Below are 26,816 nucleotides of genomic sequence, written 5' to 3' on the forward strand. Positions count from 1 at the left end.
GCATAAAAGGACCTCAGTTTGTGTAGTGACTTTATCCTTGAGGTCAAATCTCTCATGGGATTCCACTTTAATAATTATCTGTGTAGTCAACTACAACATTGGCCTTGGGCGTGATACACTGATATTTCTGAAGGACATTTGGAAACTTCACAGGTATCAAGAGACTTTTCCATATGCTTATCAAATATTTCTATTTTAAACAGGAAGACCTATTACACTAGATAAAAAGAATGATTTAGTCAAATAAAATGAGTACACCTTAGCCTAGATTTCAAAGGAGTACTGATGAAGAGAGCTTGTAATTTAGACTCCTGTGCTTGGCCCTGAGGTTTTGGAAGGAGAGATTGTGTACATTAGTATCTTATGGAGCTCAGTTCTCTTACTTCTTTGCCTCTCAAAATTCTGCTTTTCATAGCCTTTCCTTTTTGAGATTCATGGAATGCTGATGAAATATAAAGAAAGGTATTCTTATTGTTTCCTTTCAGAAGTTCAGGATAAAAGGAAAACTAATGTCTTTGTGTCATTGACATTTGGATACACATACGAGATTTGCTATGTGCAGATTTTTGTGCATAAATTTTTATGCATAAATCTTACATAATGTAAAAATTAAAAGGACCCAGCCATGTACCTAATACTGGAAAATTATTTGATCCTGCACAACTTTCATGATTTCCCACATGACAGTAATGATTAAAAGGTTTTGGAAATAAACAATCCAGAAATATGTGACTAAAAAGAAAAGCATCTAAATTTTATAATGAAATCAGATGACTTCTTAATGAGCCAACTGTTTTAGGAAGAATTTTGTCAAGTTTTAAGAGGTTCTCATGGATTTTATTTCCAAAATTATGAAAGAATTAATTACATCAGCATCACACCTTGAAAGATGCATCTAAGTTTAATTGAAATCATTGGCAAAGAATTTATCTTTCCTAAGTAGAAAAATAAGTTTTGACAATAATGACAAATGACATTGAATTTATAAAATGTTTTTGGTATTCAAGTAAATTGGCAAGTTCTTATAACAGGAGGGGAAAAAAATCTATGTACTTAATTTTATACCTCCAGGTGACCAGAGTAAATAAATTTTAATACTGTAAAGATAATTGACAAATCATTATATTGATTTTTTTATTATTTACTAAATTGCCCCACATTTGATAAGTAGAAAGCCAATCCATAGAAGATAAGCTGTTCTGTACCTTTTAAAGTGTTTCTGAAGGCAATGCAAAGCTTCATCTGAAAGCATTCTGCTTTATTTAAGATTTTCCATGATATTTAAATGAAAACTGATGGCTTTGGATTTTACTGCTAATTGGCACCTCCAGCAGAGTTAATATCAGTCTGAATGGGCTGAAGAGACATAATCAAGGAAGACAACTGCTTTGCTTTATGTTAGTAAGATAAAAAAATGTTTTCAAAAGCAGGGAAAATATAAAGATTGGTAACATTAGTAAAACATGATAGACTATACCCTCTCAAGATATATGTGGCTCCATTTAAAACTAGCATTACTCAAACAGTCTTAGAATATATTTTCTTCTTTTGTATCTTATAAACCTGTGAGGCATCAAAATGTAGCCAGTGGTAGACAGCTCAATATGTTAAATAATTTAATACTTCCCACTAGTCTAGAAAGCCAAGGAAGAAACTAGGGAGGAGTGAAATAAATAGAACCCGGTGTATGTATATATGGAGAATTTTACTGTTCCTAAGATATTTCATCTTGGTTTAATGTAAATTGAGGTACAATAACAACAGCAAAAAAAAAAAAAGAGCTAAAATTGTTTGTTTTCTTCCTCAGGAATTTATACCTTTGGATTATTTGCTACAGATATCTTTGTAAATGCTGGACAAGTTGTTACAGGAAATCTGGCTCCACATTTTCTTGCCCTGTGTAAGCCCAACTACACAGCACTTGGATGTCAGCAGTACACACAGTTCATCAGTGGGGAAGAAGCTTGCACTGGCAACCCGGATCTCATCATGAGAGCAAGGAAAACATTCCCATCCAAAGAAGCAGCTCTCAGTGTCTATGCAGCCATGTATCTGACAGTAAGTAAGGATTAAAAACCTGTTTTAGTGTGTGTTTCTGTTCATCCTTCCAATGCACAAATTCTTTTCCTTGCCATAACAAAAGTCATTTAAAGACATTAATAGTTTTCTATTGGCCATTCAATTCATTTCTAATAATTGCTGTTTACATGGTGGATAAAATTAAAAGTTGGTTGACTCTCATGAGGCTGTGTGTGGATAGTTGGTTGTATTAAAAAATATAGCCAGTAGCATTTCTATTTGTGCATATATTTGTCTTTGTGTTCAATAGGACTTAATGGAAACAAATTTGCTCTGTAGCACTTCCCATGAACTTGTAACAGTGCAATTAAGAGAACTATCTAGGCTCTTCACTGCCTACTCAAGCTCTCAAATTCCTTGGTTAGGTGAAGAAGGGATGCTCTTTTTTTTAGAAAGCTCTTTTGTTGTTGGTAATTATTTCATCATAGTATCACAATCTGTGTTTCAGTATTTCCTCATAGCACTAACAAAAATATTTTTATAAATTATGTTTCTCCTTTATTTTTGAGCATTTGCATCATTTTTGTGGTAAGAGCCAAGCCCAAGTGCAGCCATCTTAGGAACTTGAAGCAAAAATAAGTGTTCACAGCTGAGTGTGTTATTGATAGGCAAGATAAGGAAGCAGGAGCATCATGACCCCCAATATTCTTGTCATCTGCCTGTGCCTCTAGCAGCAGGATGTTCTATGCATCTTGCTGTTGGACACCAAGGAGTTCTCCAGAGGATTTTCCATGAACTCCAAAAAGAAGTGAAGAGAATTTAAGTGCCTTCTGGTGTTCTTCCCAATGGTGCCATTATCTACTTCCTTCTGCTTTCAGCTTATTAACAAGAGGTTTGTTAAGACTCAGGCCCAATTTGAAACCAAATTTGATTATTTCTAATGATTTGGAAAAATTTAGGATTATTTTTAACCTCCAAGAGCTGTTTGATGATGGAGATGTTTCTAATGCAATCAAGTACGCTACCACTAAAACAGAGAATCTCTAGCAGTGCCTGTAACATTTCTTGTAGAGATGGAAACAAATAAACAAATGTTGCAAAGCAGAAATGCCTTTTAAAGGGGGGAATAAATCATGGAACATAACATTTACAATGGCAAGATAATGTTAGAGGCCATAAAGGATGCATTTTAACATTTTAAGGTTTTTAAGCCAAGTTAATTTTATCCTTCCCTTCCTGGATTTTTAGAGAAGGGGGGGGGGATACAGTTGTGGAGATACACTTCTTCTTCTAGTGCCTACTAACTTGTAAAGTTTGTCTCTCACAATTCTTCTTTTGCCTTCTCACTTCACTCTCTGGGTCTAATTGCTGTTATTGCTCTTGATTTCTCTCACCTCTAAGCTCAGCTTTCTTCTCATGGTATAAGGTGACTCTGGTTCAATGTGAAATATGCTAACCCATGTACATTCTTTACTGTTCACAAAGTTACTTAACTTCATGTTCTACCCCTGCTAGAATATAAAACATCCTGCCTTAAAATGAAGGTTTAAAAAGAAGCAAATCAGAAGTCACAAAATGCTTTTCCCTCATTGCCATCACATCTAAAACCCATGTTTATATTTGTGTTTGTGCATGAATTGCAAATATATCTCTGCTTATAAATATGTGATCAAGCCAATAATGGAAGACAAATTCCAGAATGCTCTTTGACTCCAATTATTGTTGCATGAATATTTCAGCATTAGTAGAAATTAGATGTTACTGTGTAAACCAGCATTCACCATTGGTGGTTAAAATGTAACAAGAACAAAATGCTTGGTCTTTTTAGTTCATCAAAATAGTATTTAAAATATGTGATTGTGGGAGAAGACATTATCCTCCTATGTACTGGAAGAATCTTAATATTTTATCTTGCTCATGTCTACTTCCCACCTGCAAGCATTTGTTTTAGCAACTTATGCATTATAAAACATACTGTTCTAGTCTGTAAGAAAGTCTGTAAGAAAGACTTGGAGGTATTCATTGTAATGGTTAACTATAATTATTATAGCAGACATTTATTGAGCATTTACTATGTGTCCAGCATTAATTGCTTCACTATTACTTTCATACTTTACTAATTCTTACATATTATTAAATTTTAAATTTTATTATTTGTCACTGTTACTTAATAATTATTTATGCTAACTTATTGAATCCACATAAAACTTTCTTGAAACATGTGCTTTTATTACACCTATTTTATAGATTAATATATACCACAAATTTTCTTGTGACAATGATTCTGAATGCTCCAGATAGGAAACATTAAATCAAGCTAGTCCTAATGTGTGCATGATCAACTAAGTTCCCTCCTCCTCCTGTACAATCCCAGCATCAGCAAAGTTTAAAGATGAAGGTGCAAATCAGATGAGTTTAAAGAATAATCATTGAATAAACACTCCAGCACTCGGAAACCTTCTGTCTTTAAGTGTGGTTCAGATTGAAAGTTAGGATCCCTGCCTGTCATTACATTCATGGGTTCCTCTGTCTTGAACAATAGATTCTGTTCTCTTCTGTTTTTATCTCTTCCCTACCGTGTGTGTGTGTGTGTGTGTGTGTGTGTGTGTGTGTGTGTGTGAGAGAGAGAGAGAGAGAGAGAGAGAGAGAGAGAGAGGGAGGGAGGGAGTGGGTAGGTGGCTGGCTGCTATGGCAACTCTGATTGTAACTCCTGCTGCAAATGTAGGTTTTGTAGTCAGGTTTTGCCATTATATTTGAACTTATACACAAATGTATTTCTTCCAAGATTCAGTAGAAATACGTTGGGAAAACTTCATAATAGAAATGTTGGGTGCTTCAAACTAATGTAGTTTCATGAAATAAAATTTGCTAGAATTTCGATGGGCAAGTCAATAGGAGAAAATAGCCATGTGGTCAGTATTCTTTGTGGAGATGGTCTTATGACTGTATTTGATATATATTAAGTGCTGATGAAAAGCATATATAAACATAAATAAAAGTAAATGAAACCTATGAAGAGGCATTTGAATAAGAATTGAAGAATATTGTCTAGTGCTTCTGTATATGGATTACTAAATAAAATAAAGGAATTTGAACTCTCCCTTAGCATCTGACTTTAATTAAGGCTTTGAGGATAATTTGATTGCAGAGCTTTCTTTTGCTTTCCTGAGAACTTGCAGGAAAATAAATCCCTATTCCTATTTTTGCAAATACTCTTGTTTTCCCAGGGGGAAAAAACCTGAAAATTATTTAACCTTCAACTATCAAATTTATAATTCAATGTTAAATTACATTAGAATATTTAAAATTAGCTTTATGATATTTCTTTTCATATGAAATGAGTAATGTGTTTTCTAATTAAGAGCAAATGAATTTCAAAATTGAGAACAAAATAACCCTGTTTGGTGGTTTTCCAGTTGACCCCCTGAATCACTAAGATGGAAAGACATAAAACCATCTCTTGGGTCACTTCCAACTCTGGCATTAGATTTTTTTTTTAATATTAAAAGAAAAGAAAGAGAGTCAGATACATTTGCTGGCCTCTTTCCATTCTATGTCACTTCATTACCAATTGTCCTAAATCTCAAAAAATGGTCTCCTTTCCTCAGGATTTTTTGGACAGACAGAATACAGTAATGGTGCTATTGCAGTTTTCCTGGTGGTCTATCTTGGTTTCTCTCCTTGGTCATTTGGCTGGAGTCTGGGTTCAGGCGGGGCAGCTGGAACAGCTGAGTTTCTCCATTCCTGGGAGGTCTTTCTTGCAGGTTGTTTTCCCTGATGGCCTCTCAGAGCTTCCTTCGAACAGGGCAAAGGCCCAAGATGTAAGATGTCTTGAGAGTTAGGCTCCTAAACTTCCTGAACAGCACCACTACTCTATTCTGTCTGTCCAAACCAATCTCAAGACTACCCAAACTGTTTTGGGTACAGACAGAGAATCCACCTCCAGCCATGACTGATTGTAAAGAGATGATTATGCTGAAAGGGGAAGAGTTTATAGACATTAAACAATTTATTTCAGTGTTTTCTAGAATATCAGTGGGGAGCTAAAACATCATTTCTCTCTGTCCTCCTAGTCACTGGTAACTACTCATTAGCATCACCTTACCTTTACTTCCCACCTGGTCATCTTGTACAATAAGCTCTCAGGGTCCCCTGTGCAACAACCACTGCTTACAGGCTGCTGAGTCAAGTGGTAAATCAGTACAACCAGCCTGGAGTCAGCTTACCCTTTCCTGTTAGTGATTTTTCCACTTAATTTTGTATAGGAGCATGAATGGCACAGATTCTGGGGCATAGGAATTTGGGGAATGCATGCCAGTTTTCTTGTAGCAATTCATTTCATGAGACTGGTTGGGGATTGTGTTTGGAGGAGAAGGATGGGTTGGTAAAAAGATACACTCTGGGCTACCTTTATGTGTTTGTCTTCCATGGCTAGTGAGACCCAGCGGTTATCACAGAGCCAAACTCTAAGGTTTTCCCACTTAGGAGCAATTCAATACTAAAGTGTACTTCAAATGAGAAAATTTGATTAAGTGTCTAGTAGGTGATCTATCAAAAATATTTATTGCAGGTTTACTCACAATGTGACTACTGTACTATTAATGGAACTACTGGTGCTGATACCACTATTATTAGTCAATGAACATCTCTCATGTCAATCTTTAGCTTAGTGTTATTGTTGGAAGTAAAAAAAAGACATCTATGAAGTACCCACTGGTTCCAAATATATTCACTATCATGTACCCCTTTTATTATTCACCCTCCCTTGCCTCACATTCTTCCATGAACTCTTATGTTTTAAAATCCTCTATCAAATACATTAGATTCCTACACCAACTTAGGCCTAGATATTACACAGTGACCCATAATAATAAAAATATAATAAGGCTGTTTTGAAATAGTGCACATAGAATTATTAAAATTGTAGAGATAGTAATTGACAGTTAAGTTTATAATTAAAGACTTATGGATACTCTGCATCTCTAATTTTACCAGACTTCCATAAATGACACTTATATTTGGCAATTCTGTGATGGACATGTGATTTTATAATGATATCAGGTTTTCTAGCTACATCACAGAAATTTTAGCTCTTTAGATAATGTATCAGAACCACTGAACAACCTGAGATAACCAGCGTTGTCAACTGTTTTAATAGTTCTAGCTAAAAGCAAAGAGCATTGACATTTTAGTTAGTATATGCGGGCCTGTGATGGATAAATATACTATTCTATTAGGATCTTTGAAGAATTGAAAAATATGTCACAGAATTCCATTAATATGTCTGTATTTTCTTAGGTGTTAGCAAACTCCACCATGAGGACTACTGGCAACAGCTCACACATTCTTTTTTTTTTTTAATTTTCTTTAATTGATTTTTTAAAAATAAATGACAGTGGAATGCATTCAATTCTTATTACACATATACAACACAATTTTTCATATCTCTAGTTATGAATAGACAAATTCTAGATAGGGCACACATTCTTTTTCTAATAGAAAAAGAAGACATACTATTATAGGGCAATATAAGAGAGCCAGGGGGTGTTCATTATAACTTTTGTAGACCCTAGGTATACTATTCCTTTATGCACCCTTCCCTCTTAAAAAAGAAATTTAAAATTATGTTTTACAATAGCCATGCTATAAAAGCAAAATTGAAATATTATATAATAGATACTTTCTTCAGCCTAAAAAGTTCACATTTTCTTTCTGATTTTAAAAGAATTGAAGACATTTTCAAAGATCCTAGATACTGTCCCTACCATACCCACTGGGTAAGTCTATCCTGATTATGATACATAATGAATGCTAGATCAAATGTGATTGCTAGTAGTGTTAGCTTTTTGTTGCTGTGATCTAAATACATGGCAAGAACAACTTAGAGGAAGAAAAGTTTTATTTTGGCTCACAGTTTGGGAGGTCTAGTCCATGGTTGGTAGGTTCCTTCATTCTGGGTGCAAGGTGAGACAGAACAGAATGGCAGGAGGAACATGGTGGAGGAACACTGCCCGGTTCATGGCAGCCAGGAAGTGGAAAGAAAGAAAGGGGAAGGGTTGGCAAAGGGAAGATGAGCCCTTCTAGAGCATGAGATGAGTCTTTCTCCAGTCATGCCCCACCTGCCCACAGTTACCATACCTTAGTCCATTCAAAGTTGGATGGACTGATTCTGTTAAAACTCTCATGATCGGATCATTTCATCTCTGAATATTCCTGCATTAACAGGAGCTTTTGGGGGACACTCACAGCCAAACTATACCATTGGCTAATCTAGTGATGACAGTGAGAGCCACGCATTGTCCACTATAGACAGGCAGCAGGGGTGAGGGCTAAGGGAATAAGTGGCACTTGGAATGGTTCTGGAAGGTAGATATGACTTGGATGGGTACATTGTAGGTGAGGTAGGCCACAGAAGCAAAGGAAGAGAGCAAGAAACATGGAGTCAATCAGGAATACACAACTGGGGGGACCTTTACAATGGAAACGTATGTGGGGAGTTGTGGGATTTATGCATGAGCAAGAGTAGGTAAATGAGGAAGGCCTTGTAAACCACCCTGAGGATCCATGACTTGAGATAATAAGCAATGTGGAGCTTAAAAATGATGTGACAAAAGCTGTGCTTCAGAATGCTGGCATTTAATTCAATTCTGTGGAGAAACTGAATGCTTATAATGCATCAGGCCTCTATGTCCTGACATAAACTCCTAAAGTTTAAAAATCATCTGCTAGGGATTAAAGAGGGAATTAAAATGACGGAGAAACTAAAGCTGAAGGGAATCTTTAAGGAGATTGTCACAGAATCTCAAATTTGATAAAGATTTGGATTTAACCAGTTTCTTATAACTAGGAGCCCATGAGACCAGGGTCAGATTAAATTTATAGTTTCTAGGTAGGCAAAGAGCTGGGAATCTATGAACTGCTGAGCCATACCAGGATGGTTAAAAGTTGGAGCTGTGCACAAATCTCTAGACAATCTCTTTTAAACCACAGAAATAAGAAAGTCAGGCTGACAACTGGAACCTGTGTTCCCATGTGCACTTCAAGGTCTGAGTATCATCACCAGGTGACCCAGACAATGTGGCTACATGTAGCCAAGTACATAGGCCTCATCATCATATTCAGTTCTGCGGCTCTGTTTCAAACCTCTGTCCCACAGCCCCATCTATTGAAAATCAACTGATTGCCTAACATTGTCTTAGGTCCTTTATATATGTATATCTTCAGGGTGGCCAAAATAAAAGCATGGCTGTCTTTATTGTACAGGTAACAAAATTGAAGATATTAGAGGCTAATTAACTTGTTCAAAGTTGTTCAGGTACTATGCTTTAGACCCAGGAGGGCAACCCAGATCAGTGTGACTCCAAAGTCAACATTTGGTCTCTTACATCACACTACCTCCTGGGATATGCCCCCAGGAAAGAAAAGGCAGCCATATTTTGAGTGATCCTCAGGGGGTAGTGTCTCACACAGTAGGTAAAGAAAATCTCTTAGTTGATTTTAATTGGATGTTACATAATATAAATGAGGAAGATAGTTATAAAAATGTATGCACTTCAAAAATTCCTGTCTCATGTCCCACTTTCCAGGTAACCAAGTAGCTCAAGCACTAAAAGTAATATAAATGATTTGGATTATTGGATTTTAATTGTACTTTGATCTTAAGTGAATGCATATTTTATTTTTATGATCCTTAATTTTTAATGTTCTGCCCATTATTTAAGGAGTTAAAGAAGTTTAATTGCTTTTTAAGATGACAACTAAGATATCTTTAATTTCTTTGCAATGTACAATAATTGACAGCATAATTTCATTATAACAAGCATTCACAGTGCTTATAGTTAATTAGAGCTTTATGGTAGGTACTACCACTTTAAAAGAGTCCAGCAGAACCCATTTTATAATGGGACAGCTCTGAATTCATGATCATTGATTATCTTGGACCAAACAGCCCAGGTCAGATAGACCCAGTACCATGCTTAAGCCTGCTTTTCAAAAACCATGTAATTCTCTGCTGCAGGTGGCATGACCTTGCTCCTGCATTCCTGGGGCCTGCATTGTAAGTTGCTCCTGTACCATGAACTACAGGCAGTGTTTTCCCACCACTGAAACCTCAATTATTACAGTGTCTGCTGGGTCATACTGCCTGCAGCAGGGCTGCATGCCTCACAGCCTGTGCCTTCTGCAAAGCCCTACCCTCCTCCATGTAGCACAGCTCTTCATGTCACCACATATCTTAGCCCATTTGTATTGCCCTAACAAAATACCACACAGGTACCTTAACAACAATGGAAACTTATTTCTTATAGTTCTGAAGGCTGGGATTTCCAAGATCATCTCTGTCAGGCAGTGTCTGTTGAGGGCTGCTTCCTGGTTCATGGCTGTCACCTTCTTGCTGTGTCCTCACATGGCGGAAGGAATAAGCTGATTCTCTGGGGCCTCATTATAATCAGAGCCTTCATGACCTCATCAAAGACCTACCTGCTAACACCATCATTTTGGGGGTTAGGTTTCGGTATGAGTTGGGGAGCACAAATATTCAGACCAGAGCACCCAGTATATTGGCCAGAGTAGCATTCATGGCACAGGCTGTTTCCCCAAGAACTCAAAGGCCCTTACCGTATGCTGCACTTTCTTCTTTGTGGTTGGGATAGAAGATGCAGTCATCGTCTTTTACTTTGGAGGAAATGTCTAGCATGCTTCTGACAACTGGATCCTTAAAAATTTTGCTGAAGTCCTAGGGCCCTGAATACTGAAGGGTTTATCTCCCCAAACCTGATGTGCATGTGAATTATCAAGGCCTTATATCTTGCCTCCTCAGCATGCTGTCTTCAATATTAAATGGCCAAGACACTCTTTGAGACATGCAAACTTTCATGTCTGTACAGATATGTTATGGCAGAGAGTGGAGGAGTTAATATGGTATAAACTTTGGCATAGGAGCTTCCTCTTTCTGGTGCATCTGAGCTTTATCCCATCTGCTTTCTTTCTTGAGTGGGATACAGAAGACAAATGAGGCCACTATTACCTGGCTCAAGATTTGACAGGCTACACTTGTTCTCCAGGACCTGTCTCATGTGGTGAATGGAAATGAGATAGGAACCACCATTGCTACATTCTTGAGACTTTAAACAGTGGCATTTAATAGTCACTGTCTTCCCTCCACTAACACAACATTGTCTTTGATTTACGCTCTTGCAGGGAATGGGAGGGTGCAGATTCAGGGGCTTCCAGTTGAATTTCCCCAATAAGAGGTTATTCCATTTACTATTATAGATGTATTAACAGATGTGTTAACAAATTCAGTAGGCCCACTGTGAGTCACATGCTGGCCTGGACTCATTTATCACCTAATCCACGTATATTGCTACTCTAATAGGGGATTATGATGACACTGATTTAGGTATCCAGGTATCAATATCCACTTACTCCTTGTGTCCAGTAGTTCTCAAAATATATAGGTATTCTCTTTTCCCCTATATATAAATGACTGATTAAATGGTCATAGGTAATTTGGGGGAAGAACTGGGGAAATCATTGCAGTGTGTACCTCTGGGGACATATTGCCTCTTTGGCTGATGAAGTCATTTGGGTTTGGCAACTGTGCAAAGGCCTGAAACATTTTCTTGAGGCATGTACCCTCAACTCATAAATTCTTATTTTCTTATGATGATATATATTCCGTAGTCTTGTTGACTCCCTATATATTAGGAAATTATAATATTCTACAAACCATCTCTAGAACTTTCTGTGGTTAACTCCTTTGGCTGTCACTCTGGCCTTGCTCTTTCTTATGATGATTGATGACCCTAGTTTTTGGCTTCTGGTGGTTAAGCACTGACACCTGGCTTTCATTTCTTCAGAGGCTCTGTAGACCCCATTAGTTTCAAGAAGCTCAGCTCTGTAATAGCCTCTCCTACCATCAGCTCTGACCTGCAGAGAAAAGCCCCCTGTGGACTTCTGAGTGATGCTGGTGTCCCTCTCACCATTATATTCCTGTGGCCTCAGTAAGCAGTGTGTCTACTAGGTATTCCCGTGACACATCATCCTCTGGTGGGTCTTCAAAATTCATGTGATATATACATTCAGCAATGCACACTTCTCTGAGCCCTTTAATTCCTTCCTCCACCATCTGCCAAGGCATTTCTACTTCATTCAGATAAAACCCCCTCTTTCCCCAGGCTTCTAGGAACCAGGCCAGCAGGGAGCTTTTACCAACCAAGAGAGCTAACTATAGGTGAAAGCTCAGCTTATGGCAGAAGAACACCATTTCCCTTCTTTCCTTCTCTCCTTCTTTCCTTCCTCTTTTTTTTTTTTTTTTTTGACACTATATTTCTAAGAAGGAGATCAGAGCAAATTACTTCTGTGGCTGCCACACCATTTTCATCTAATTGTAACTAGAGAGGAGCTAATAAGTTAATGCACAGCAAGAGATTAATAGAATGATGTATTATTTTCTGCGAACCTCCCCATGTCACATATATTTGCATTTTTTAGTACCTTCAATATGTAGGAAACAAATTATAGCATTGTAACTTCAGTTATCAAACTCCTTCTTGGTTGAGGATGTAGTTGAAATCCAGGAGCTTTCTTGGCACCTCTTCTATTATATTACTATAATGGTTACCTTTGCATGAACAGTCTCCTTTGAGCTATTTATTTGTTTATTCCATTTAAGGAAAATCTTGGAAGGGGAATGGAGAGCTTCAAATAACAAGTTAAAATTCGTCTATAATAATACAGTAATTTAGTATATAAAATAATAATCATTATTTAGCACTTTGTGCTGAGCACTTTACAGATAATATTTTTAACTGCTTGCTTTCTTTCTCTTTGTGGGGCTTGTAATATTAGTGGATGCTATAAAGAAATATGTTCTCCTTAAAATTTCCACTGTCAAACACCAAAACAATCATGCAAAATTTTTCTGTTAGTTCAAGCTACTATCTCATCCTCAAAGAAAACTTCTAGAAAGACTAATTTATACTTCCTCACTTTATGAGTCAACTACAGCACAGGTTTATTCCTCCTCCCAAAACACACACTCACACTCTGCTGAAACCAATCCTCAAATTTAATCTACCAGTGATTTTATCAAGGGCCTTTTCAGATTCTTGTTTTGAGGGCCATCTCAATGGTATGAATAATCTGGGCCATTCATCTACTATCTCTGCTTTTCTCTTTTTAAGATTTTGAAAACATTTTATACTAAAAGAATTTGCTTCCTCTCTCATTTAAATGCTTTGTTGCCATGTCAGAAAGAAAACCATCTACCAGTGTATGGAATTTCTATTCTTGACCATCTTTTCTTGCCTGAGGACAATCTCATCCATCCCACTTTCATGTCTTTTCAAATGAACCCTGAAAGTCCTTCACTGGCCTTAGTCTCTTTCCTGAGCTCCAGGCTTTATACCTAATTTGACATATCTATTTGGTTTTCCATCAGCTCTTTAAACCCAGAATTCAAAAACCAAAATTATGATTTTGCCATTACTCCATGCTAGCCTTGCTTGTGTATCCTCTGATTGGCATTCCTCCCCTCCCAGTTACCCAACCCTGAGATCTCTGAGTCATTCTCAACTCCTCCCTTTTGCACACCCCCACATCCAGATGTCTGACTAATTCTGTTGGTTCCACATTTGAAATCTCTCACACACAGATTCTACTATCTCCCCTATGTGCTTCTCCTGCTTGAACCCAGCTCTTTTACATTATTGGCCTTGGCTACTACAGAGTCTCTCAAATAAACTTCCTGATGTAGTTCTTTCCTCACCCTGTCCAGCCTGCACCCTCTAGCAGGAATAATACTTTGGAAGAATAAGTTTTAATCACATGACACCTTGCATGAAAATTTCCCATAGCCTTTCCTTGCCAGTCTTTCACACTCTGACATGTAGCCTATAAAGCAGGCCTGGCCCTGGATGAAATCTCATTTTGCTCTTGTTTGGGACTGAATTATGTTCCCATAATTCATATGTGTGATAGTACTTTTTCAGTTGGGACTTTGTGAGGTAATTAGGATTTGATGAGGTAATGAGGGTGGGACCCTTTTTATGGGATTAGTGCCCTTATAAAAGAGAAACCAGAGAGCTTGTCTCCTATCTCTCTTTACCTTGAAGGGACATAGCAATAAAGTGGCCATCTGCAAGCCAAGATGGAAGGCTTCACCAGAACCTGACCTTGTTGACACTCTGATTTTGAACTTCCAGTCTCCCAAACTATGGGAAAATAAATTTCTGTTGTCAAAGCCAGCCATCATATGGCATTTTTTTCTGGCAACCAGAACTGACTGGGACACCTCCTTTATTTCAGAATACCCTTTTCAGGAACTCAGTTCTTATTTCATGTGAACTCAGTTTACTAAACCTCTACTAGTTCCTAAACACAATATATTTTTTAGATTTCTATAGTTTTGCTGTCTCTCAGCCTATAATATTTCTCTTGTCTCCAACTTCTATATTTACCTTGTCAAGATTCTCTTCACTTTTTGCATATTAGTTTAAAGGTCTCTACTATAAATAATTGAAAGTGAATCAAGGTGATTTAGACAAAATTAGATAAGAGGAGAAGCTGAAAAATGAGGCTCTGTGAATGAGCAGAAACCAGCAGAACCTAGGCAGAGAGAATCAGCCAGAAGCAGACCACAGGAAAGGTATGGCGAGGATACCCTGCTGTGACTACAGGGCCCTGGTACCTCTTCTCTCCCTGCCTGCATCTGCATCTGCACTGCTACCACCCTGCTGAGGGGAATGGATGCTTCACTTTTATCAGCTTTGTGTCAACTGCAGGAGCATGCTTGATAGTGTGGATCACATGCCAGCAGCCTGCCTGCCAGCACTTTGGAGAAGGCCATGTCCAGATTTTTTTTTTTTTTTACTTTGGTGGTACAATATATGTTTCCTATGTAGGAGGCTTGTGTGTAGGAATTTTGCTAATTGCAGGGATTTCAGATGCTCTGCTATTAAAAAAGAAAAGAAAAAAGAATGTTATTTTTTGAAGAGAGTAAGACTGATCTTCTATTTGAAGTTTTGTCTCATCTTTTTAATTTAATTGAAATTAATATTTCCATGCCCAATGATACAATCTAGCATATTTGACACCAGAGAAAATCGTTTTTAGTACCCCTATTCTTAGATGAAAATTTTTTTCAGTAAGTTATGCGATAATAATCATTACTTTATTTCTTCTTTTCAGTCTTAATATAGTTTCAGAATATGTGATTTTAAAATGTTTCAAATAATAGTTTTTATATTTATATGACATTATAATATATTGTAATGTAAAAGATATAAATTTTCAGTACAGAATTTCATGTATGAACTAAAACTTGCACTGACTCAACAAAAATACTGTGCATTCACATAATTTCATTTATTTAAGTTTTAGACATAAATAAAAATTCTTTAGTAGTCACATAGGTTGGAAGAATTGAAATAATTTTGAGTTTTCGTTCTTTATCTTTACAATCATTATTCTATCCTATTTGTGTATTTCCCCTCAAACCTACTGTTTAAATGCAGCTCCACAGGGTTTGGAGACATTAACTTTAGCCAAAAACTACTCCAGTGGTTTCCAATCTCTCCATAAACCTGTTCTTAAGACAGATAAGCATAGCTAAGTCCATGTGCCAAGGACAAATGTACGGCTGGGAGCTCTTTGGATTGACTTCCATGTAATATTTATGAAGATTATATATAAAAATATACTAATCTGAATCTTGTAACACTCAGTAATTGCAATAATTATTTCAACTTAAAGTAATGTTCCATTTACTATTACTCCATAACAAACCACCCCAAAGTTGTCTTGAAACACCATTTTATTATACTCACAGACTCCTTAGATCAAATAATTGGAAAAGGCACAGTGTGGCTGCATCTCATCTCTGCTCTATGATGTTTCTAGTCTCAATTGGGAAAAGTCAAAAGCTGATTCAAAACAAACTAAAAAGCTAGGGCTGGGCATCCAAAGATTGGTCATTCACCCTTCCTTCTACATCTGGACTGGGAGGAGGTGAAAACTGAGACTGCCTACACATAACATTTTCATGGCTTTCTTACAGAATGGCAGCCCTAGGGAGTCTGACTTCCTGCAAGACTCCAAGCACAAGTGTTCCAGTGACCTAGCAGAAATTCATTTGCTGTGAGCTCATAGTATTACATTTACTGCATTTTGTTGGTTACAAAGAGCTCATAAGACTGCACAGTTTTAAAGGAAGGGGTTTAACTCAACCTCTCCCTGGAGGAGTGATAAGGGGTAGGAGTGGGGACTGTAGCATCTCTCCTCAAAGAATGTGTTCTGCCAAAATCAATGAAAAGGAGGGCAGGAAAGTGTTATCATGAATGGTGTTTAGAATTGCCAACTGTGGTAACAATGGAGAGCAGATATACATTTAGTAGTTTTTACTACTATGTCCCTTTAGTGCCCACACCTAGAAAGGAACCCACCTTTAATGTGCCACTACCTTATTCTGATCCCCAAAGGCCTGGGTAATGTACTACTTTAAAAGGTTAAAAATGAGCCTGATTTTATTGTTATTTGTGCATCCTTAGCTCACCTCCATTATAAATCTTATCACATATAAATTTTAGCTACCTCATTGCTATAAAGCATGAACATAATAGGAGTCAAGAAACTGTATTTATTGGTTGAAATGACTACAGCTATATATTAAATGCTTATTATTTAAAGCTAAGAGTTTTAAATAAATGCCTTGTTCTTGTCCTTTAATAGATCTATAGTCTCAAAGTACACCTATTCATAAAAAGAAATACTCAAGATTAAGCACTGACTGATGGTTCTGAATAAAAAGCTCTAGTTTGTTAAATAAATCAAGCATTTGTACTGTTTCCGATCATTCTAATAGAACTAAGAGAAATAATGGGATACACTTTGACATTTAGCTAGAAGCCAACTGACCTCCTTCTGAGCCCTTTCATCACTCTAATATTAACTTGAGAAAATTTTTACTCTTATGGTTGGAGATGCTGCCTGAAGGGGATCCACACACATCCTGAAAGATTAGGAAGTCATGCTGCACACCATGAACAAGCCCACATCCCTGTCATGCATGTGGACATGGAGGCAACTGAGCTGGATTCATAGGTGTTGTCTGGTAGATTCTTGTCCCTAGCTGAGTCTGTGGCTTCTCATGTTCTCAGTATTCTGTACAGCACAGCTGTAGAATCCCAAGCAGCCAACTTCAGTACAATCCTTACATACTTTTTAAAACCCATAAACTCAAGACTATTGTTATTTTTCATTAAAAGAGTACACTTTATTTGTGTGAACAGTTGAATATTAATTGATTTTCTTCTACTATATGTGCCAGGACTGAGAACATAGATTACATTTAATCTTCAGAGTTCATAGTTGTATGTCATGGATACTATTATAATTCCCTAAATAAAAGATGAGAAAATGGAAGCTCAGAGAAGTGTAATAACTTGGCCAGAGTCACACAACTGGTATACTGGAGCCAGAGATGCTCCTCAGGTGTACTCTCTGGCCTTCTCTGCCTCACTGCCCACCCCACCAGCCCCCCAGTGCAGCCAGCAAATTAAAGAGCATGCCTGGACTGCCTGACAATGCAGAATTTCAGGTCCCGTAACCTAGGCCCTTTGTTTGGGGTATTTGAGATCTCTTTAGTTTCCCAGAAGTGTAATGTTGATTTTCAGCATGGTCCTTTGCCATTCAAGTGGCCATGGCATAATTCAAGTACTAATGGCTTTTTAAGAAGGAAAAGGAGGTCATAGTGCACCCATTAGACAACAAGCACTAAAGGAAGCCACCACACAAAAATCAGGCATATTTCTTATATTTAAGGATTCCTAATGGTCTCTGTATTCTTATATTTGTTGCTATTAGGTTTAACTTCGTGGCACCCACTAATTCAGTTGGGCTATTTTTTAACAGAATTGCAAGCACTTTAACTTATTCTTATAATTTGTTTTCCTTACCCTACAAAGTTTTCTTATTGGGTCTCTTTTATTTCATGAAGCCTTATGGTGTTTCAAATAAAACTTTAAGATTCTTACAAATACAATTAAAATAGAGAAGATTAAACAGTAAAATTGAATGATCATATGAAGTGTTACTTAAGGGTGATAAAACTTTACTCCCATTTACAAGAACTTAGTGCAGGCCCCTATGGTTACTAGACTGCATTACTAATAAAAAAAAAATTCTTAATAACCTCTACTCTAGCCAGTTGTGATCCATTCATTCTTTATGTCATTGCCCAAGTAACTTTCTAAAATGGAGATCCTACCATGAAGGGCCAGCTTCATGCATGTGCACCTTGTAATCACACAGGGCCCCAGATTGGGTTTTTTACTGCTGTCATGGCCTCTTAAATCTTAATGAATCTTAACATGGAGCTCCATGCATTCATTTTGCACTAGGCTCTAAATTAAGTAACCAGCCGTATAACATACAATCAAATAATGCACTGCTGCCTCCACACATTCCTCCCATAAAGGCACTAGAAGGTTCTCTGCAATTTCCTAAGAATTCATGGAATATAGTCTGGAAGCAGCTGGGATTTCTGTAAGATTTCTTCAACTTTTAAAATTCTGTAATTGTATGAACCATGAAGTGCTTTCTTAATAGAGTTATTAAAGTATATCAAAGAGAGAAAAGCACCTCAGCTTTAATCCAGAGATGATGAACCATGCATGACATTACTTCCTGTGTGTTTGCTTCTTCATTGATCCTTTGTTTGGTGGTTTGTTTTATCAAGCACATCACACTATTGACTTTTATTGACTTTTATTGACCTGATGGTTACACACAAATCCCTGCATTTTTCTTCAGCAGTGACCATAATCTTCCTCTTTAAAGGCACAAATCTAGATTGGAGTTTTTAGTCATTTTCATGGTCATTACTTATTTTAGTGTCCAGTAACATTTCTAAAATCTAAAAAATATAAATTTTTATTTCACTATATTTCTATATTAATTTACAGCTCTTAGACCATGTGCTAGAGAAGAAATGTAGGTCATAAAAGTAACTATGACTAGGTGAACTTTCAAACATTGAAAATAACAATCGATTCAGACAACTTCACAAACAACTCCTGAGCATGTGGGGCACATAGGGGTTCTGAGGATCTGAGACAAAGTTGCTTTGTCTTTGCTGTGAGGGTGTTTAACACTCAGGTGCTGCTTTGTGTGAGGGGCCGAAAACCACCCAATAACATGTTTAGTAAGTGCTTTCACAGACAGGAGCAGGGTGATGGGGCCGCCAGTAGGTTTCCAGGAGACAGATGTGGAACTTTGGGAGAGGAAGCCAGGCAAGGATGGCCAATGGTTAAGGAGTTCATTGATTTCCTAGGGTGGCCATACAATTACTACAAATGTGGTGGCCCAAAATCACTTCTTATAGTTATGGGGGCCAGAAGCCAGCAAGACTTCCTGAGGGCCAACCTCCCTCTGAAGATTCGAGGTGAGAATCCTTCTCTGCAACCTTGAGCTTCTGATGACTCTAGACATTTCTTGGCCTGTGGCATCAGAACTCCAAGCTCTGTCTCCACAAGGCCACATTTGCAGCATTCCCTGTGTATTTCCCCTTCCTTTTCTCTTCTCTTTCTTCAAAGATACTTTCTATTGGGATTTAGGGCCCACTCCAAATCCAAGATGATCTCATTTTGAGAGTCTTAACTACAATCACAGTGACCCTTTTTCCAAAAAAAGGAATATTTATTTGTTCCAGGGACTAAAACTTGGACATATCCTTTGAAGGGGCACTACTCAACTCACTGCAAGGAATCAGAAAGATGAAGTGACAGAATATGGGTCTCTTGAAGTAAATTGTAAGCAGTCAGCGTGAACAGAGCATCGATTCTGGGGATAGAGTGGTAGATTGAGAATGGAGAAATGTGAAAGGCCACATCAGGAGGGTGTTTTCTATCATGCTTAGAAGCTGGACCCTTTTCCTGAATGTAGTAGGGACTTAACATTGGCCTTCTTGAGAGCTTTCCACACTCTTGCTCACCCCATAGGGAGGCAAACTGGTGATGCATGCCCAATCCACTAAGCAAACCTGGTGGTATTTGTCTTAACAAATTTGAAATTTTAATTAGTTAGCCAGCTTTTAAATTTGGTGAATTTTACATTAGAATTTTGTGTGTGCTTATTCTTGAGATGTGAGTACTATGGCGGCACTGGGTGTATGTTCACTAATGGCCACAACGGTGGGGGCTGAGGACTGCTGTCCCCTCTCAAAAGCAGTTGTTCCCTCCTGCTGGCCTCGTCCTCATTCATGAGGACGAGGGGCCAGTTACACGTCACCATGCTTTTGCTGTTGGCTTTCTCTACTTAGACTACTTGGTTCATTTGTATTACTTTATTTGTCCTTAAAGTAAGTGAATTTACATCTCTCTCTTTAAGGTTCTATAAAGGTATTTTCTCTTTCCCCTCTGCCTAAAATCTCCTTCCTGTTCCTCTTCTCCTGCCCCCTCATCTTTCAGCTTTTCATGGAAAGAGCCCCCAAGAGAAGCTTTGCCCACCCCTCCCCATGTTTGGATTGGCTTTTGCTTCAGGTTTTTTTTTTTTTTTCTTTTGTTTAAGGCAAGGAGAAGGTCTTTGTATATTTGAGGCCTAGAGAAAAAGAAAAAACATTGATCAATCTGACTTCTATTTTCTGAAAATTCTTCCTATGATTTGTGCTCCTGAATGTGCACCTCATTTTACATTTCACTTTTCTCTTAGACTAAGGACTCCTTCAGGTCATCAAGGACAGACTTCCCTAACTCATACCCCTAGCCCAAGCACAATGTCCAGGACACAGTAAAGAAACAATAAAAGTTCAATGAAAATGAATGAAGGAATGAGGAAATGGATGGACAAAGTCTATCTATTGCTCTTTACTTCTCATGAAGCCTCAGTCTATTTTTAAGCTTTTAATTAAAACCTTTTCCAGGCACACACTATATATTTAGTGGTATTCTAGGAAACCTTTTCTTGTCTGCCAAGAAACACATGGTCTGCATTTCTTCTTCCTTTGGGTATTTTGCCCTGGAGCATGAGAAGCTGGCCACCACTGGCTCCTAGTTGCAAACACACTCCTTCCTCTTCTGCCTCAACTGTGTCCCTGCCAACCAAGTGACAGTTCACAAGAAAACAAAAGATTTAGGAGAACAGGCCTGCGAAATAATTTCTCCTATCTCTCTTATTCTCATTGGAAGTTTATCCCTTATTTGTGGCCAAACATCCATGTCTCTGTTTCTAACTCCCCTGTCTCGGGGTTCTGCCGACCTGGTGAGAGCCGAGGATATCTGCATTCTGTCTTCCTCCCTGAGCCCGTGCAGTTCCATTCGCCCAACAAGTTTTCCTCTGGCATTTCAAGCAAGTAAGACACTGTCCTTCTCTTTCAGAATAATTTCAGGATTGATTACTTATTTAACAAACCAGGATTCTCCAGCTTCATCAGATGGGTCTATTCACACTTCCCAGAATACACATTAGCCCATAAACCTCGATGCCCTTGCATGTCTTCACTACATGCATTGAAAGCAACCCCAGTCCTGGTCACCTCTTCACAAGGAAAGGCTTTCCCAATTCAACCAAAACATTTCTGAATTGAGTGATATAGCTTCAGGACTCACTCAGCTCCTCATTTTCCGTACTTGCTTCTTGAGTGTCATTATCTCATCTGGTCCTCAAAACAGCTGTTTTGCAATTCTTTTCTCTCAATTCTGAAATCTCAAAGTGAACAAAGCATGATGAAACAAAAAATTACCCTTTCAAAGTAAGGTTATTCACTTTTTGTTTGTTTATTTGTAGACAGAAAAGCCTAATCTGACCTGATTTATTTGGTACATTCATGCAAGGCTATTTATCCGTTCTTTGCTGTTTTGATGTAGAGATATGAGCGTGTTTATCATGGGGCATAGCATGCAATGCCCTGAAGGTGTCATTGAAAGAATGAGCAGTTTGTGGGTTATGATTTGGAGGTGAGACGTCCCCCAAAAGCTCATGTGTGAGATAATGCAAGATGGTTCAGAGAAAAAATGGTTGGGTTGTGAAAGTCTTAACCCAATCAGTGATTTAATCCCCTGATGAGGATTAAATGAGTGGTAATTGAAGTGGTAGAGTGTTGGGGATGCAAATCAAGTCAAGATGGCACCTGGCACTTTGTCAGGAGGAGTGGTTTGTGAAGTAACGCCAGAGAGTCATTAAGATGATGAGGATTCCTTAATGACTGACTGCTGTATCTAGATGATGTTAATTGAGTTAAGCTGTGTGTAATTAGTTGGGTATATGTACCTCTGCTGTCCTGCAGAGAAGCGGCTCTTGCTACCTCGGGTGCCCACTATTTTGAGTTCTAGCTCAGTTCCTGCTGAGTTCACTTGCAATAAAGTAGTTCCCGCTTCAACCTTCAAGTTGCTTGTCACACCTCGGTTATTTAGTCCAGCCAGACTGTGGCAGTAGAGTATGGCTGGAGAAGGTGGGAATTAGGGCATGGCTTTGGTGTACATATTTGTATCTGGAGAGTAGAGTCTCTCTCTCTCTGCTTCTTGATAATCTTGATGTGAGCTGCTTCCCTCTGCCACACACTCTGTCATGATGTTCAGCCTCATCTTGAATCCCGAGGAATGGAGCCAGCCTTCTATGGACTAAGACCTCTGAAACCGTGAGCCCTCAAATAAACTTTTCCTGCTCTATAATTGTTCTGGTCAGATCCTTTAGTCACAGCAGAGAAAAAGCTGACTAAAACAGTGTGCATCATATTACCTCCTAAGATCTGTATGTTCTGAATTCTGGAATGCTTCCCAGTTCCAGGGTTCAGGGTTATAGAGCTGTAGCAGAACAAACATTGCTGGTTTCCACATTGACCAATGGGGAAACTAGGGCTCAGTGAACATAAACCACTCAGCTTACAGAGTAACCCTGATGAACCCAGATTAGGACTGAGACTTAGATTCTCTGATTCTACCTGGGGCATGATCCACTCCCAACAGGCACTTAATGCGGACACTTCCTGCAGGGTAGAGAGAGATGAAGAAGTGGATTCTCTTACCCCAAGCCATTAAATTCATTAATTTTTCAAAGAGAAATAGATTCCTGGAAAATATGAAATTTTTTAGAGTGATATACACACATGTAAAATAACTTACATAGTACTTAAGGCCCAAAAGCCATGAAATTATATATATTGTGGAATTTGTTATAAATTTCATATATATTTCTGTTCTACTTAGATATTACCCCTCTAACACAGATACGAGTTGAGTTTTCCAAAGCAGTGCTTCCATTCTTTCATTCAATGAGTGCTTTTTGTATTCCTTAAATGTGCTAGGGACTAAACATAGAGTAGGGGACAAGATAGTTATCACCCTGCCTTATGGAAGTCCACTCTAGTTGTTTTACTCAGTTATTGGAAACTGGTAACACATCAGACATGAAGATTTGGCACCTGGCTCAGGTTTCAAAAGTCTATTTAACCCATTATGCATTTAAAATGTATTATTAACAGTGCCATGGTTCTACCATGGGTGTACTATTTCAGTGAGAAGGCAGGTCAGTTCTTAGTATATGTCTGAACATAGTTGTCCATTTGGATGAGAATAGAAATGCTCTGACCAGAAGCTGCTTTTACTAGTTATGAATAGAACTAGGACTAGTCATGCTTTACTCCTCCCTCAGCATGTACTTTCTTCTTCCACCAATGGTGTCCACTCATTTCACACTCATGGACACATGCAAGCATATATCCAATTATAAGACAAATCCTGGCGATTCAATTTCTTTAATATTTCAATCTGCTCTTAACTGCAGCCATTACTCTAGTTCAGGATGTGACAACCCAACACTTGGAGCCACTTCAGCCAAATTATTATTTTAAAATTCAAGTGTTCTTATCATACACACCAAAAAATGATAAATTGGTGAGTAATGGACAGGTCAATTGACTTGACTGAATTTTTATGTAATGTATACATAAATCAAAATATCGCTCTCTACTCCACAAATATATATGATTATTATTTGTTAATTAATTAGAGTGGTTTTTAGAAAATCCCCAATGTCATTTTCTCATAACCCTTTAATGTCGTCCCACTTTCCTTTTAATGAAAATCCAAACTCCTTCACTCAACACACAAAATCTTTTGAAACCCGGCCCCATCAACCTTTCTGGACTGATTTCCTGCCACTCTTTTCTCTGTATCACCCACAGCCCCAACCCACACAGCCTTCAGTCTGACACACTCAATTATTTTCGGGTCCCCCAGTTCCTCCTTAGAGCATGCTCTTACCTCTACTCAAAGAGTCCTCATGCCCCACCTGCCTTAAGACTGAAGCAGAAGTGGCTTCTCTGACTTCTGTACTGTGTGTAGCATTCTGACAGAGCATGGGCTTTGTAGCCAAACTGCTTGAGTTTGAATCCCTGGTTCACCACCTGTTAGCCTTAAGTTCATAGATGAGTTACTTAATCTTCCTGTGACCAGTTGTAAGTACCAACATCATGACATTATTTGCATGACTCAATTGAGTACATATAAAGCACTTAGTCTATCCCTGGACTCTTACACAGCATTCAGAAATATTAATATTTTTAAGGATTAACTAGCTATTGTGAGTGAACCAATACTATGCTAGGCACATAAACAAAGTGCAAAGGACGTTTCTATCCCTTATAAGCTAGCAAAGGAGAAGGAGATATATTATTAAAATATAAAAATGACAACTCTTTTCATGATAGGAACAAAATACTGGGTAGCAAAATGAGAAGGATCTCATCCCTCTGCCCCAACAGCTGGCCTGAGGCTGATTATACAATTTGAGAGGCAGGAAAGCAGAGGTATCTTTTGACTTCTTGACAGCCTGGGTCCTCTGAACCCATAGCTTTTTGGTGTGAGATGTAGAAGGTGGTGGGTGTAGAAGAAGAGGTTATTGGAGTTCATCCTCTCCCACATTCTCATTCTTGAGAGGAGTAGGAAACTAGGTAAAGGCTCATAGGTGGATCTATGCAACTTTCAGCTGAATGAAAATTGGGAAATAGAAGAAGGAAATCTTAAACCCTTAGAGGGGAAGTAGAGTCCCTCCAGAAACCATCTAATCTTTACTTATTACCCAGTTAGGATTAGGAATAAGGTCAGAAATATCTATAAGCAGACTCTCAAATCTGAGGACTTCCTATGAACTGTCACACCATAAATATGTATGATACTTATAGTAATGATTATAGGATCGATGAAGTACTTCTTGCTGATTTCAAACCTGCATTTGGCACTATTCAGATGTACTCCACAGTGACCATGAGACTCAAAGCCTTGTAGCACACACTTCTCTTCCCTGTTGCAATAGTATATTTATCATCTCAAGATTTGATTTTTTCTCATTATTTTATAATTTAAGACAGTATTCAGAATCTAAAATCTAGTTTCTCTGATTCTAGGTGACATATGGATATGTATTATATATTATATAGTATATTTCATTCAAAGATCATGTATAAAGGTAATCACAACATAATTAACTATAGTTTTTTTTCTTAAAACAAACATCTGAGAAATATTTTGAGTCCTAAAGATTTACCTGCAAATTCAAACAATTTTGAGAATTAGAAGTACTTGAAATATATTTTCCCTGGTTCACCACTAGTTTCTTGTCCCCAACATTCAAATGAAATTTTTGGCTTACATATTTTAATAGTTTTTCAGGTTCTACTTATTTCATTTGCCTTTATAGTAAGCCAAAACTAATCCCTCAATTCATCCAATTGTCTAGCGCATATTTTTATAGTATTTACAGATTTACAGATTGGTTTTTTGCGTGTTAATTTTAGTTCCTTACTTGCTAGTCAGGGTATTTAAAATCTCAGAGGCGACAGTCTTGATATCATAGCAATCAAATATATTTTGCTTGCACGTAACTCCTCACATGTCACAGAGCTTGCTTTTTATTGTATCAGAAGAAGAAATAAGACAGCAGCCTATTTTTATGTAAATATCAGCTTACTTTTTATCTGGTGTATGGAAAACGAATGTTAAGTGGTAAGTAAGTGTTGTTCTTGATTTCATAGATGACAATGTCCAGTGAAAGAGTTTTTGCTCTTCTTCCTGATGAATGAAGTATACTTATTAGGTGTGCAATATACTTATCAGGGGGTCATGCTGGAGAGAAACGGTCTCCATGTGAAATCAGCTGGGGCTGCACTTCAAGGATAAGGTAAATGAGGCAGTGATGAAGGAGCTGTTATTCACAGCCAAACCATCAATTGGCCATTGTGCTGAGGGCAGCTGAGTTACTGAGCGTATTCTGATCTTAACTGCATGTACCAGCTGGTCCCGAACACTGAGGCTGTTGTTACTTACATCACATTTGTGACTCCCTAATGTTACCCATTCAAGGACGTCAACTACAGGATAAATTCTGTGTTCCTGTTGATGTAATCTTTTGTTAGGTACCCATCAAGGATATTGTAAAGAAAATGGATGTTTGTGCTTCATTTTTCAAATACAATAAGCACCATTATCTCCATGCCCATGTTATGCAATTGAATTTATTATTTCTCTCAGCAAATACCTAGTTTTAATACAAATAAATCATTTCAATTCTTTATGTTTATTCTAGTCACAGAGCAAACAAAAGTCTTCACATACCCTGTGACAGTAATAAAGTGGACACTCCTTATGTGATTTCTATGCTAAATCCCACAAAATGAATATTATGATAATTTTCATTTTACCAATGATATATCTAAGATTCTCAGAAGTTTAGTAATTTGATTAAGGTCATGGGGATAGAGTGACCTTCTAACCCAGATTGTTAAACTCATAAAATACAAAATAGTT

The 26,816-nt window shown here is 37.8% G+C and overlaps 1 protein-coding gene across 5 annotated transcripts in view; it reads left to right on the forward strand.

Annotated features, from left to right (window-relative positions):
* Positions 1-26,816, forward strand: part of PLPPR5 (phospholipid phosphatase related 5) — a 288,814-nt gene that overhangs the window by 223,409 nt on the left and 38,589 nt on the right. For all 5 annotated transcript variants that reach the window (XM_081308331.1, XM_081308333.1, XM_081308335.1 and 2 more), the window contains one exon: positions 1,808-2,058. In XM_081308331.1, the coding sequence (XP_081164457.1) occupies positions 1,808-2,058 (251 nt within the window). The remainder of the gene's footprint in view (positions 1-1,807; positions 2,059-26,816) is intronic.

Source organism: Spermophilus citellus (genome assembly GCF_964194105.1).
Source record: "Spermophilus citellus genome assembly, chromosome: 9".
In the NCBI taxonomy this organism is placed as follows: domain Eukaryota; kingdom Metazoa; phylum Chordata; class Mammalia; order Rodentia; family Sciuridae; genus Spermophilus; species Spermophilus citellus.